Raw genomic sequence first — 15,485 nt, forward strand, 5'->3', positions numbered from 1 at the left:
AAATCAAAGAAAATTGAACCAGTACAAAAAAGTTTATTGACTTTAGCTTACTTACTCCTGATACAGCATTAATTTTTTAATCGTTCGTAAAAAATCATAACTCGAATTCACAATAAAACGCACATCAACGAATAATAAAACGCACATAATACTATTCGTCAATTTGACAACTGTCATATTCATTTTGGAAATTGGAGGAAATTCCAAAAGTTCAGTTCGATCGAGATTTCTGGTATGGATTCGAGGGCGCCCTGGGCTTGAGGGCCCCGGGGCAACGCTCCGCTTAGCCCCTAGGTAGCTACGCCACTGGTTGTTGCATTATAAATATAGTATACGTACCTATCCTATTAGAAGAATAATATGTATTAAAGAAATAAATAAAATAATATGATTACGTGACACGTCCCGTTCGTGTTTATTACTATAGCTGTATTATCTTTATTCTATGGCGCTTCTAAACGGGCCATGATTGGTAAGTAATTTCCCGGCCATCACAAAAATAATTTAATGCAGCTGATGGCCAAATAATCAATGGCTGGGCCATGTGTTGCAATATGTCTGCTATAGTATGGCCGATGATGCAGCCGGGCTACACAAACCGGCAACAATGGCTGACGAAATCACACTTGTCGCAGCAGCTTATATTATTTTAAAAAAGAAACAGAAAAAGAAGAGATTGTGGATTCGAACTTATTTAAATAGGTGTGAAACTGTAGACAATTTGAGTCTAGAAATAAGCCTTGATAATAAATTATTCAAGGACTTTACTAGAATGTCAAAAGGCGACTTCGACTTTCTTCTTAACAAAATTGGACCAAAAATAAAAAGAAAACTAAATAAATGCAGCTGTTGCAAAACACAGAATGTAGCAATAGGAATACTTCATTCATAGCAAACTTCATGTCGAGTAAAAAAGGCTACACTGTGCAATAACAAAGAGAGTAACTGAAACAACAATAGAACTGGCTGTGCAATATTGCAGTTGAATTCGATAGCCTAGCGATCGTCCGGCAACCCATCGAGGCAATATTGGCCATAAGTAGCTATTCAAAACATGTTTGGCAATATGGCCGGGACATTACTGCAATATTGCATAATTTGGCTGCTATTGTTTGCAGCCATCAATTGCAGCAAAACATGGCCCGTTTAGGAGCCCCATAATACATATTTTTGATTGCTGTATGGATCATAAAAGATGCTAAAAACCTTGTTGTATAGTATTGGAAGCGGATATTTTTTTATATAATTCCTAATATAGATTTTATATAATATTACAATAAATTATGTTACAAGTATTATAATCTATGTTATGGACTAAAATTTATCGTGCAACATAATAGTCTGTAGTAGTCTTAGAATCGTCCGTGCTGTGATGTTTTTTTAGTCTGGAATAGTGCTCTTGGTTCTAAATCCCTAACTAGTGCCAAAATATGTATTAAATTTTCTATTTTTAGGGAATGAATAATTAAATATTGCACAAAATGAATGATTTTTTAAACAGTGGTAATATTGAAAAAATACATATTTAATTCTGCGAAAAGTTTCACACAATTTAATTTATACGGCACTAAATGGGAGTAACCCAAGTGAATCTATAAAAAGGTATGTACCTCATAAGCATAACAATTAATATAAATTGTAAATTGATAAGGATTTTTATGCGGTTTTTACTACCTTACTCATGTTTCCGTTGTTATACTATCAATCGACTATATAGGCACCTACTTAGAGTTTACTGTTAGTCAACTAATTAAACAATTGTTATCATTTAATTAGTAAATATATGTTGTTAAATTGCTTATCAGTTAGCAAGCAATTAATGTCAATGTTCAAGTCTGTATCTTTTCAGAGCAAACTATAAGATGGTTGTGACAAAGCAATCTGGAGTAATTTAGCAGGTTATTTTGTTTAAGTTATCAAACTATGCAGAAAAAGCAGAGATGCCTAGGGACATTTTAAGTGACAGTCTGGCGGTGCTGCGTATTATGGAGGTAGATTTTTAAGTTTTACATTTGAAATTTTAATTTTAAAACACTCAATTAATTTTAGCCACATTGCAAAGGTTGTATTTTTGTAAAACAGAAAATATTATTACTATAAATATATATATTATATTAAAGTATTAAATCAGTAGAAATGTATAACTTTATGTTCTTTATAATTTGAGAGATTCATTGCTGGCTACATGATAGAGCAGAGTGTTGTTGACCTTATATTTTAAAAGCTTAGCGGTTTTTTTTATTATTTCTAAAGATTTTTGAAACTGTTTCATAGGTTTATTATTTATTGTTAATTGTATGTATTGTAAACAGGAATTTAGTAAATTGAGTTTTTATAAAAATTTTATAAACATTACTCCATATTTAAAGAAAACACTTTTTTAATGGTTTGAAGCTATGTAAACTTATAATTATTTTACAATTTATAGTATTATCTTTTATTATGTGATGTCACTGTAATTTCAATATAGTTATAGTTTTGCAAAGGCGAATTATATGCTACTTGTAAAATGTTAAAATTCTGCTGTCAGCTAAAATTTTTATTTTTCTATATCAACCTTGGAATGTATGTTGATATATAGGCAATAAGGCTGTGTTAAATTACAAAACTAATGTTGATGTATTGATTTGGTAATGTGTACATACATTAGACATTTGATCCCTAGCTATTTTTAACATCAGCATTTCTGAACCATAATAAATATCTCAAATGTGATTTATTTTTGTGGGATATTAGACATGTTCTTTCAAATCTTATATCTCAAATATATGAATTTATCTGCAATATTAAAGAGAAATGTAATTAAAAAAATATTTTAACAATAATTATATAATCTATTTTTTTGCTATATTTTTACCACCTCAAATAAACATTTTTATTATTAATTTAATTATATTATTTAAGCATGAAGATGAAGAAAGCTGGCCACTTGAGGAAAAGCCTGCTTGTAAACAACAGGCAGCTAAGAAGTCTGTAAACGCCTCAAAATCTGCAAATGATGATTGTGCCTGTTATTATAATTATGGGTGAGCTCATAGATTCATTTTATTAAGCCAGTTATAGTTTAATCATGGTAGATATGATGAGGATGGTAATTTACCCACAAGTTTATAAGAATTATCATATAGTTTCTTTAAAAATTATTAATAAAATAAATTAACAAAAATTCTTTGTGATGTTTTACAACACTGCAGATAATTAAACATAAGTATTTGAAGCCCGTCTGTAAATAAGCCCTAAAATAAAATAAAAATAAAAATTCATTAATTTCAGCCTTCGCGATTCAGTTGCAAGCCGGCAAAATGATCCACTATACCAATATAAAACCAGCAGTCTCCCTGCAGCAGCAACTATTAGCCATTGGGATAACTTGGTCTGCTCAGCTATGCAGATATCGCCAGAAGATATAGCCAATCAGCTCTCTATACATGACTTGGTTTGTTTCAAGGCTATACGTCCTGAAGAACTGATAACGTGCGGCTGGACGAAATCAAATAAAGCGACAATCGCACCAAATGTTGTTGCCTTTACTAAACGTTTTAATAGGGTGAGTTTTAATTATTTTCCCTGCTGTACTTAAGATACCTACTCGAATTGAATTTCGTTCGCCGTTTACTTTTTTTTATAAAAGGCGGTTTCTTCAAAATCTTCAAACGGCCTTTAGTAATGTACTATCACTGCGGGCCATAATAGTTGTTATAATTTGTGTATAAATTCTCTATTTTATTAACATTTTCGATTATGTTATTCTTAATGCTTTTTCTTTTTCACTCACAGGTAAGTTTTTGGACCGTTCAAGAAATCCTAAATGGTCAAGCGCCGAAAGCGCGAGCTGAGACGTTGGCTCACTTCATTAAAGTCGCTAAGAAACTCTACGATCTGAACAATCTACATTCGCTCTTCGCTGTCATATCAGCTTTACACAGTGCTAGTATATACAGGTGAGAAAAAATGTTTCCGGTTCACAGATTTACGACTCAAACTTTAAAACTGAATGATTTTTATTTTAAACTTATCGCAACATTTGTTTAATTTATTCACACACATCATGTTAGGAAATATAATAAGAAAATTGGGCCTGCGTTTAGGGCCTTTGTTTTTCAATCAATTGAATCAACATGAAACTTATTTTGTTTCTATACAATATGTAGCGAGCGCTACGAAACCGTCAAAGTATAAGCTTATCCTATTGGTTAGTGAGTTCAGAATATCAGTTATCAAGAGATTTTACCTAGATGAAATAAGACTATCATTTGACGTAAGGTGTATTTTCCAAAAATGTTACTTTTTTTAAGAATATGCTATACATTATATGTACGATGCCGTTCCCAAAGTTCTGTCATAAATGGAAATAATGACAAAAACAAACGTATCAGTTTTTAATGAAAGTGATATATCAATTTATAGTACATTAATAAAAATAGAAATTATTCGAAATGACCTCCCTTATTTTAATACAGGCTCTTAATCGCCGGGGCCAGTGGTGGTGACTACTTTTTTTGAAGATGACTTCAGATTCTCCAAATTTTTATGGGGTTTATCACAGACCTTCCTCTCTAAGATAAATTTTATTGTCCAAAGGATTAAGGTCCGGACCAGAGGAAGGCCAATCCTTATCTCTATTTAAGTCGATGTTTTGACGCGTTTGAGTAGTCTTGGCTTTGTATCCTGCTGGAACACGAAGTGATGTCCCACAAATAGCGTGCTGGGCAGGTCTTTGAAAAGTCGATCGAAACCCGTCTTTTGGTACACTTTTGCACTGGTTTTGACCCCCTTGCAAAAATGAACCTCAGTTGGCCCGTAATAGGACACTCCCAACCAGACCATTACTGATGATGGATGATGTCCATATTGAACCATCGGAACTTTATTTATAGCTTCTTCATAACTTCAAGCGTACACTCTATCATTCTGTTTATTGTACTTCTCTTCAATATCGTATTTGTCCTCAACACTAAAGACTAACCTATCAATAGTACGGTACACAAACCTAAGCGTTTATTCAAATTTTTTAGTAACTTGAAAATGGTACTCGGCGAGTGGCCACAGCGGTGCAACGCAGTAACAGCTATTCGGTTTTTTTCAATGTCCACTCCATCGTAAAAAATTACGGAAAGTGATTGTTTTTTATTTTAAAATAATGTGCCAGTGACAGAACTTAGGGACCAAGTATGTACATACTTTGTGTTACTACTGATGGTAGTTATATATAAGCAGAATGAATGTCTTATCTTATTTTGGAATTTTAAGATTGACAAAAACGTGGTCTTGCCTATCGAAAAAAGACAGGCAGCAATTCGATCGTATGGCCGAGCTATTTGGCGAAAAGGACAACTGGACGGCCCTACGAAAATACATGCACTCGATACGACTTCCCTGTATTCCTCATCTAGGTAAGTTTCCGAAATTTATATTTTGCCAAGGTTTTGCTAGCAAACCCGGTAGCGAATGTACACCTACAATTGAATAATAATTGTCTAGTGGAGGTAAATCCTTTGTGGCCTTAGATTGTATTAGTTGAGATTTGTACGCTTAAACTACTCCTCATAAACTTAATATTATAGACATAATAGGCAATTTATTCGAGTACTACATTAAGTCCATGTCATTATGTTTAAATATGCTACTCAACTTCCGACGGAGTGAAGGTCCTAATTTTTCCACTAGTCTCTCATCGGCACAATTTTTCAATCCTTCCCCGCTATCCCTTTTATTTCATCTTCCCAGATTTCTGGGGAGCGTCCTCTCTTTTTTTATTATTAGTTTACGTTTACGTTGTTTGATATATTAGTCGTCGTCGTAGTATTTATACTAGCCCTCTGTAAATATATTATTTTACGGCGTATTTACTCCTTAAAAATATTATTTGTGTAACGTTATTTTGTTTGTGGGGAAACCCGCATGTGTGTGTCTCACGAGAATATTATTGTAAAAGTGTGAATATGTGAAAATAGTTAATAAAGTGTAGTCTATATACAATAAATCAGATTTGAATAATGCTGTCTTATTAATTTCTCGCTCCCATTCATTATGCCGCTGTTATATATGCGCGATCATATTGTACACACTATATTTACTTAACACATAATTCTGGCACTTTTTGTATATGAACCTAAATCCCACATTTTACATCCCATAAGCTGCTCAGGATTTAATGATTAAAATAAATAATTGTCTCATTATAAGGATTTGAGTTTTTATTTAAGAAATTAAGAAACATAGGACGACTATAATCTACTCTTCCAGGTATATTCCTCACTGATTTAGTATATATCGACATGGCTCATCCCCTCCATTTGGGTTCCCCTCACCGAAACACCAAAATGGGGGTTGTCCTTGAAACAGTGCAGAGGTACCAGACATCGGAATATGATATAAAGCCGGTGCCACACGTGGCAGACTTTCTTAACAGCGTTCGCTATATTGAAGAGCTGCAAAAGTTCTTAGAGGATGACCAATATAAGTGAGTATTTAACATATTTCGTAAAGTAAATTTACTGCATTTCATCCATATGCATGTATATAATTATTACTGTTCGAAAATCGAAGAAGTTTTTTTAAAAATCTCTCGAAATAATCGAATCTTAATAAGAAGACGCCAGAATATGGTCCATATTTGTATATGTAAATATCAGACTTATCGTAACGTTGCAAAAACAAAATATAATATGAAAAGTAATATCACCAAATATGAGAAAAATTAATCATTTAAATAATTTCGACGTCGTCGTGTAAACGTTCTAAGGCCCTTCGTCCGAGGCTTTTTATTATTTAATATATATGAAAAGTCCGTTGATTCAGTAAATATGTAAATTTTCAGATTGTCCTTAAAACTGGAACCGCCATCTCCCGTCGGAAGTTGCTCTGGCTCGAAAGAGTCCGTAAAAGAAGTTTCAGCCCAGGGGACAAATCCATTCACTCTGTCCCCATCTCATAGACTTGGATCAGGATCCCTGAGAATACAGGGGACGTACAACCAAGGGAAATTTGTTCCAACGCATAGGAAAAGCCGATCTCTTGGATCTAAGTAAGTTTACTTTGCACAAAGATTGTTTTTGAAAATAATGTCGTCGTATTAAAGTGTATTTAGAATATAAAGTTATGAATAACATCTATATATTTACGAACCAATACGACTTCGGGTCCTTCAAGAAAAAAGCGAACCAATACTTAAAAGGCCGGCAACGCACTCGCGGGCCCTCTGGCGTGAGAGTGTCCATGGGCGGCGGTATTACTTAACAGCCGATGAGTCTCCTGCCCCCTGTAAAATAACATGTAAAATAACAACTATCTATATTTTAGTGTGCTATGTAAAAATAACATAGGTACCACAGTAAGAAAAGATACTTGTGCGCCTGCGACGGTGTCGACTGTCCTTAAGGTACATGTATTGGGTAAATTCTATATCTGTTTATTTAATATTAAAGTGCGGATCATTATTAAGCGAGTCTTTTGTAGATTGATGTGCAAGGTACATTTACAATTACTGTACATTTTTATGTTTCACAGATAATTTTATAGACTGATTTGTCAGCTGTATTTCAATTTGAGTGCGTAATCAATCGAACTACTCGCTAAGGAGAAAATATTTTTGTATAAATTTGTTTTCGATACACGCATAATGTCTTAGGACAATTTTTGTATAGCGATATTGTTTTATGCCGCCCAGTCCCGTCAATTTCGTTTATCTAATCGAAGGGTAAGAATTTAAAACTGCTATGTTTCCTATCACATACAATTGTTCTCATATCATTAAGTGTGGTAGTATGTGTAATAATGTCTTTTTATATTGACCACTTTTCCGTAGCCAAATATCTCTTAAATTTTGATGTTAGCTACTGCTTACACTGTTTAATAAAGCTGGTATTAAAATATTTTAATACTTTATTAAAATATATATTTGCAACAAGATATGTTTGGCCAACGCGTTTTGTTCTTCGGGAGGTTTACATAGAGAATCAACGTTTTCGAGGTATAAAGAGTGGTTTTTAAAATAGGCACGAATAAATAGTAATGCATACTTTGTCTATACATAATAAAATAGGTATGTAAAAGTGAATTGGAAATGTGTGTTTGAAAGCTAACTCTTTATACATGCGTCCAGTGTAACATACCCGAGACATAATCATAGTATTGTAGTATGAAAAATGTTCTTGTACTAACGGTCACTTTGCCCAACAGGTTTCCTGATTTATATAAATTATTATGTGTTATGTCGTGTATATGTTTATATTGGATACTTACGCATAAATATATTTAAGTTATTACATATATCATGAACCTCAGCCCAAGAACGTGACTGAACCTACAAGTTAATATTTCTTCACAATCTATAGTCTAGTAAGAGTTGATTTCACTTCGACTACACAAAATTATAATTATATATGTTTATATTAGCAATCAGGAAACCTGACGGGGAAAATCATGACTGTATTGGTTTTTAAAATTCAAATATGTCTAAAAAATATTAACTATCGCATAGGTTTCGAAGCGCGAGTTTGCCAAGAAATTTTCACAAGGTCAATTTTGGTGTTGGGTGAGTCGACTATAGTATTCGCCTGTGCATTGGTGTCGTTAAAGAAGTGATGTGGGCCCTCATTTTACTATAAGCGGTTGTGTGATGAGCATAATTATTATAGAAATACGTAATATACAAAGTCAAACAAGCAATTTTTATTTCTAAAAACTTAAATTATGTCATGAGAATGAAAAAAGGCAATAATTCGAATGCTGTATGATAATTACATTAAACTATTAAGGGTGCCAAATTTACTAGTATTGAATATTATATTTGATTTTCATCATAACGTAAACACAATTTGACTGAAAGAGATGAAAGAGAAAAATACAAAAGGAACCACTTATTTTAAAATACTTTACTTAAAAAGTGCAATTAGCCAAATTTCGATTTTATCAACAACGTACATACGTACAGTTTTGAAGTTTTCAAAAGGACCGCTTTGGATGCATGTGGAATCAAAACGGGTTGACATTTATGCAATATTAATTAAATAAAACTTCGTGTATTGAATAATTTATCAATTCTATTCAGTAGTAATTTGTGTCATTGTGCTTGTCACACAACGTGTTTTAGTTGGCACTCTATCAGTCTTTAATAAGATTAGCATGCTTCTAGTCTGCGAGGAGAATGGGATTGTCTTTATGATTGAGTAGTTAGGCGCTTTTAATTTTAGAATAATATCTATTTGAGGTTTAGCTTTTCATAGGACATGATTGGCTAGACGGGGGTTTGACAAACGGCACAAACAATAATGTTATATACCGTTATTGCTATTTGCGTGATGTATAATATATATTATAGTGCTTTTAGAGCTTTTATAGTTAAATCAAAATAAGTATTTGAACAATTTTTAGTAAATGTGGATAAAGTACTAGGATTCAATGAATAGTAGCATAGCATTTTTTTAAAGTTATTAATTTGAATAATATGGTTATGTCTTGAAATATTCCATTATTCAAATGCATGCATCACTTTCATTATTATTATCACTTTTCCTGAACGGGACACAGACACGCAGCTACTAGGCTTGTAAAATTTATTAGCTCTAATTTAATTTATTATTCGACACGGTTATGTATTATTATATTTTATTTGTAAAGAATAATCTAATATACTACTGGACCGATTTCAAAGATAGTTTTCGAAAGTGTCTCCATGTGTCAATGGTTTAAATCATTGAATTATTTCCATTGAGAATCATTTTTCTAATTCGTTTTCATGTGTACTAGCCGCTCTAATCCCTTATTTGAAGATCTTTAGTGTTAGATAGTTGCAGTTTTCTGAGAATTTAGCAAATCATGCACAATAAAATTGCGTTTTACGTTATTACAAAATATTTTCTATGCAGTATTTAATCACAAAAAATATATATTTTTTGTTTGTATTGGGCTTATTTAAAAAAAATCTATTAAATATTTATAAGCTTATTATTTGTGATAATTTAGGCAATTATAATGTTATAAGGACGGCCAAACGTAAATCAAATTATTACATAGAGACAAAACTGAAGTTCAATGACTTCAGTTTTGTATCAACATTTTTACAATATGAACGAAATGAAAACACATTTTCATACCAATTTTCTTTGTTTTTGCTATATTTATATAAATTGTTGAACAAGAGACGCTCAGGGTTCAGCTGGTACTACGTTGTTAGGCCCGCTGTAGTATATTTCTAAGCAAAGGTTAAATAATATATATTTGCAGCATATTCGGCAAGGGACAACATGAAGATAAGGATGGGAAAACGCCGGCTGGATCGGTTAATTTACTGGATGACACGTTATTAGAATCTCCGAGCTCTGTTGTTGCTAAAATATCGGAGTCTTTACCATTTAGGTTAGTTTTGAAATAGGCTTCAAGCATATCCAGTATATGCTTGTATAGACGAAACGTCTTCTAAACAGGATATCAAATATAAATAAATAAATAAACGGCACTACAACCTTTCTACGTCTGGGCCTCAGACTTCGGTATCTGATTTATGATCAATTGTCAATCTAATAGGCAAGTAGGTGATCAGCCTATGTCTGACATACGCCGTCTACTTTTTTGCCGAAAGACAGTCCATTGGTGCTCAGCCGAGGGGATCGAACTAACAACGTCACGGATGCTAGTCCCATGCTGTAGCCATTAGGCCAACACTACGCATTTTGATCAGATTTAATTATAAGAGTCAATACGTTGATTATTATAAATGACGTAAAATTATATTTACCTGTAGAAGTGTTCTTAGAAGTAGAAGTGGTCCTCGGAACTAAAGATAACATAACATCGTTAAATTAAAAGTTTTAATCTGGTTTTTGTTAAGATGCGCGTCTCCAGTTTTTATGATTAGGTGGGCGAAAAAGGTCGTAGGCTAACATAGAAAAAAATATTTTTTTATATAGGATTTTGATACGTATACTATATGCTTTAGGAAATGCAATTATGAACATTACAATCCTTTTTAGTGATCCGTCAACATCAGAGCCACTTGGCTGCGATTTCCAAAGCTACGTACGACGTAAAACGTTAGTAAAAGAAGGAAGGAAGATATCTCTGACCGCCTGGCAAAGATATTGGCTGCAAATCACGGCTAATATACTAATATTCTACGCGTCCAAGTCGTTTAAAGGGTAAATATCCGTTTATGCTATATTTTAGTTTTCACACACAGATGTGTATAATGTAATAAACATTACGCATAATTGATTCCTATTGAATAATATTTTAAAACATTAGATTATTATTTTTCCAACTTGATGTTTCCCTGAGCATGATAATGGAAAAATAACTCGATCAATTCAACCTGTTTAGAATGTCTGTTTTTATATCGTAGAACGTGTCGCACGGATTTTAGTAAGGATAAATGTAAAGTGTTAACCCTTCACGCGGGATGGAGGGCAATGTGGCTGGAAAGCGATGCCAGCGATGGTTTTCAACTCCTCGATAGGAATGCCCATACAATATACAAATTCAAGTAAGTGCCAGGTTTAAATTCTAAGTTAGTAATTATGTGTTATAGTTAGGTATAGTGGTTATTTTTAATCTGTAACTAGTAAAAAACTTGAAAACGTCAAAGTTATACGTTAATTACTGAAAATCGAGAAATATTTTAACATTAGGTAATTTAGTGTTTCACTCACTCGGTCATACAATTTTTGCTAGAAAACACGCAATAACAATAATCTATCCACGGATTTATATACTATATGCCACATTAAAATTATATGACAACTTTTTAAACTTCTACATGCAACAGTTACCTAGGTAACACTGAAAAATGTTTAGAAAATGAAAAACGGCTTAATGTAGAAAGTTACCAATACTTTTATTTTTTTCGAAGTTATATCCGTTCCTCTCTACACATCGTCGCATTGATAACACCACTGAGAAAAGCAGTGGGCCCTTAGGGGTCTCTTCTATGGTACGTACGCTTCTACAGCACCGCACCTTCAGGGCTCGTAAAACAATTTTTTCTCAAGAACTAAAGATCTTGGGAATAAATGAAAGTCGCAGGGCGCCAGGTCAGGACTGTATGGCGGATGACTCATTATCTCGACACCTGCCATAGTCAGATATTCAACAGTCCGTTTTGCGGAGTGCGGAGCATTGTCGTGGTGAAGGAGGATCCTGCTTCGAGGGCGCTGCTGTCGAACTGTTGATTTTTTCCAAGACAACAGGCAAACACCGATTGACATACCAGTCTGCAGTAATTGCCCTTCCATCTTCTATCACAACTGTCGCGAAATGACCTTTCCGACCAAAGAATGAGGCAATCATCTTTTTTCCTCGACTTCTTCCTTTCTTTGCCTTAGTTGGTCGATCCTTGAAAGGTTGCTGATTGTCTTTTGGTTTCGGGTTCGTAGCAATATATCACGCTTTCATCACCTGTGACAATATTAACCGTCATCGCCGTTAAACTTATCTAACATTTGGCGACACCAGTCCATGCGAAGGTGTTTCTGGTCTTCGGTTAAAGTATGGGGAATCCATCTGGTGCAAAGCTTCCTGACGCCTAAATGTTCGTGTAATATTTTTTAAACTTTATCTGCTGATAGGTTCTCTCTTATCTTTCTCTATCCATGCTTCGAACAGCACTGTTGTTATCTTCAGTAGTCGCTGTTAAAGGACGTCCCTCACGCGGATCATCATTGAGATTGCTAGGTCCACGCTTAAACTCTTTAAACCAATTGTAAATAGTGGCATGAGGTGGGGCTTCATTAAGAAATGCTATTCGCACCCTATCATAGCTTTGTTGTTGAGTAAGCCCACAACGAAAGTCATAATTAATCATTGACCGAAAATTTTCTCGCGTTAGGCTCATTTTCACGTGTAACAAGAGTTTTAGATTTGTCGTCAATTCACAAAAATAAATGACAAATGAATGCAATATACTACATTAAGTTACCAAAGAGTTCTAAAATTGAATTTAAAAAGAATAAATAATTAGCAATGTTTCTAACTGGACGGTTCTAAACATTTTCAGTGTTACCCACGTATAATAATTTTATATTATTTGATCTACCTTCATTTTATAATAAAGTTCACGAAACAGATATAAGGTTTTTTGTTATGAAACAGTTGTGTTATTTTAATAAAATAATACAATTTTTATATTTTTCTTTACAGGACTGGTTCTGAAGCGACAGCGAAACAGTGGGTATCTCGAATAAATAATGTAACGGACAAAATGGTCCAGCCTTTACCTGCGAATCTTATGTCATTTGAATAGTGTACGTAATTTAGTGCTTTATAGGCATATAGGCTTTGACATAATATTGCCTTAAAACATTTTTTATACGACAGGTTATAAGGTGCTTTTTAAAATGCAAATTTTAAAAAATCATTATTTTTATTTACCAGAATTATTTATCGTTTTTTTATCAAGGTAACAGAAGAATTAAAGCCTTTAATTTGAGAATGATTTTTTCGTATAGAACTTGAATGTTTTGTTTAGACAGCAATATTCACGACTGACTGTATTTAGTCATGAGATCAATTTTCTTTTTAGTTTAGATTTTGGAATATTTCAGCTAGATTTAGTGTTTATATGAACTATGAGGCTTAGTTAGGTTACGTAATCTCAGTTTGATATTTTATTGAGTATGTGGGATATAAGCTATGTTTGCACAGACAAGGTTAATTATTGCTAACACAAATGACGGGAAGAGCAGTTCAGCAAAGTGTAATGATAGAGAATCAGTAGCGCCATAAGAAGAACTTGAATTTCGTAATTTAAGGAACATACTATGAGTATAAATCGTTTGTTTGACGTATAGTGCATGTGCAGCGTGAACCTAACTACTATATTTTTAAGAATAATATCTAGTTCTGACTATAAGGCGTTTTCTTATATTGACGACTGAGTGCGTGATTTTTGTAATTGCTATATTTTGATGTTCTTGCCAAGGAAATTTAGAGTAAGTAAAAATACGTTTTCCCTGCAGTCTAGGAGAAAATAGGCTAAAACACAGGCAACTAAGCAAATTTTACTGTACAACTCGACAAAACTGAACAAATAACTTTATTTTATTTTGTATATTTACATAATTCATTGAAACATTTTCAATAATATTTTAAAGATTATTCTTTGAATACAATGACGTGGTTGTCAATACTGTTTTAAAAGCCTGAATAATATTGAACGGAGTAATAGCAAGACAACCATAATGTGGTGCATTCGACACTTTATAAGACGTTACCGAATTTTGTTTTTCTTTTCTTTTATATTGGTTTAAGTTTAGCATAGATTTTGTTTATTTATGTTAAAAGCACACTTTCAATAATACGGGCTGAAGACTTCTAAAATCTAAATTAACTGTAAACCATTTACTAGTGCTTCGACTAATCTAATCAGTAATGTATAGGTTTTGTTCAGATCACATGTATTTGTGGTACTACGTCAATTCCGTATTATTGAAAACGCACAGGGTGCAACGCTTTCAAGGATAAAACATATGAGTCCGTTTTAAACAAATGTTAACCTGCCAATTAGTTGAACGAGATATAATTGAATATGTATGTGGAACTTGTAATAATAAATATGGTTCAAGAAGGTCATAATTGAATTAAAAAACGCTCTAAAATTCTCAGGAATGTTCTATAATCTCATTAGATATGGTTTGTAGGTGACCATATAAATGAGACATATAAGAAGTTAAAATATTTGCAAAGTAAGTCAATATTAGTGATTGAATATGTGAACTGTATTGTGTTTACTGTCGAAATTTTGTCACTGAAAGCGTCCATCGTTGCACTAGATTTTTTTTATTTTGTTATGTTAATGTTTATTGTGCTAAGACTTTTCTATTAAGTTAAATTTATACTTTTTTATCTCTTTGTAATAAGAGAAAATTTATGTTTAATTTAATAGAAATCAATACTCATGAATAAATCGTGTATTTTTGTACCGATTCTTTGTTTTATTACCTTAATTTTAATTTTATTTAAGCTTTGCATGGCCACTTTCATTATTTCCGCTTATTATTGTTTTTCAGTTTCTTGAGATTATGGCTAAATGATTCCAGAAACCACCAAACGTAGTGTTTTCATTAATAAATTGCATATAGGTGTTAGGATATTGTTTATCACATACTTTCTCCTATACTGGACCGATGGCTGTTCTTACTCAGTAACTACATACGACTACAAACAGTACGATTACATCATACCTTGAATCGCACTTACAAAGTCAAGGCGATCGCTAAGCCTATATGCAACTTCTCGACTTCGGCAAAAGTAGTGTAGTTACCGCATACTAACACTGTTTCATATATCTGAGTTATTAAATCAAAGTTTTAGGCCCATACTTTAGAATGTCAACCAAACTTAAATCTCTCTTAAGAGCTCTCAATCGGTTTTTTCTGCATGAGGTTTGACATATTTGGCAACATCATCGTCATCATCGGTAGATTTGAATTTTAATCTGATTTTCATCAACATTCAACAACTTGAAAAGTGGAAAAAGATTTAATCTTTAT

The 15,485-nt window shown here is 33.0% G+C and overlaps 1 protein-coding gene across 2 annotated transcripts; it reads left to right on the plus strand.

The window, feature by feature from the left end:
* Positions 1-1,365: 1,365 nt before the first annotated feature.
* Positions 1,366-14,918, plus strand: LOC123718590 (ras-specific guanine nucleotide-releasing factor RalGPS1). 2 transcript variants are annotated; one of them, XM_045675234.1, is made up of 13 exons: positions 1,366-1,602; positions 1,850-1,991; positions 2,905-3,026; positions 3,274-3,547; positions 3,778-3,941; positions 5,251-5,393; positions 6,247-6,463; positions 6,821-7,027; positions 8,483-8,536; positions 10,228-10,359; positions 10,974-11,138; positions 11,342-11,482; positions 13,135-14,918. In XM_045675234.1, exons 2-13 carry the CDS (start codon positions 1,941-1,943, stop codon positions 13,235-13,237), a joined length of 1,773 nt encoding a protein of 590 aa, XP_045531190.1. In that variant the 5' UTR covers positions 1,366-1,602; positions 1,850-1,940; the 3' UTR covers positions 13,238-14,918. The 2 variants fall into 2 exon arrangements, with proteins under 2 accessions (XP_045531190.1, XP_045531191.1); XM_045675235.1 differs by lacking the exon at positions 8,483-8,536.
* Positions 14,919-15,485: the final 567 nt, after the last annotated feature.

This window comes from Pieris brassicae, chromosome Z (assembly GCF_905147105.1).
Source record: "Pieris brassicae chromosome Z, ilPieBrab1.1, whole genome shotgun sequence".
Taxonomy (NCBI): Eukaryota; Metazoa; Arthropoda; class Insecta; order Lepidoptera; family Pieridae; genus Pieris; species Pieris brassicae.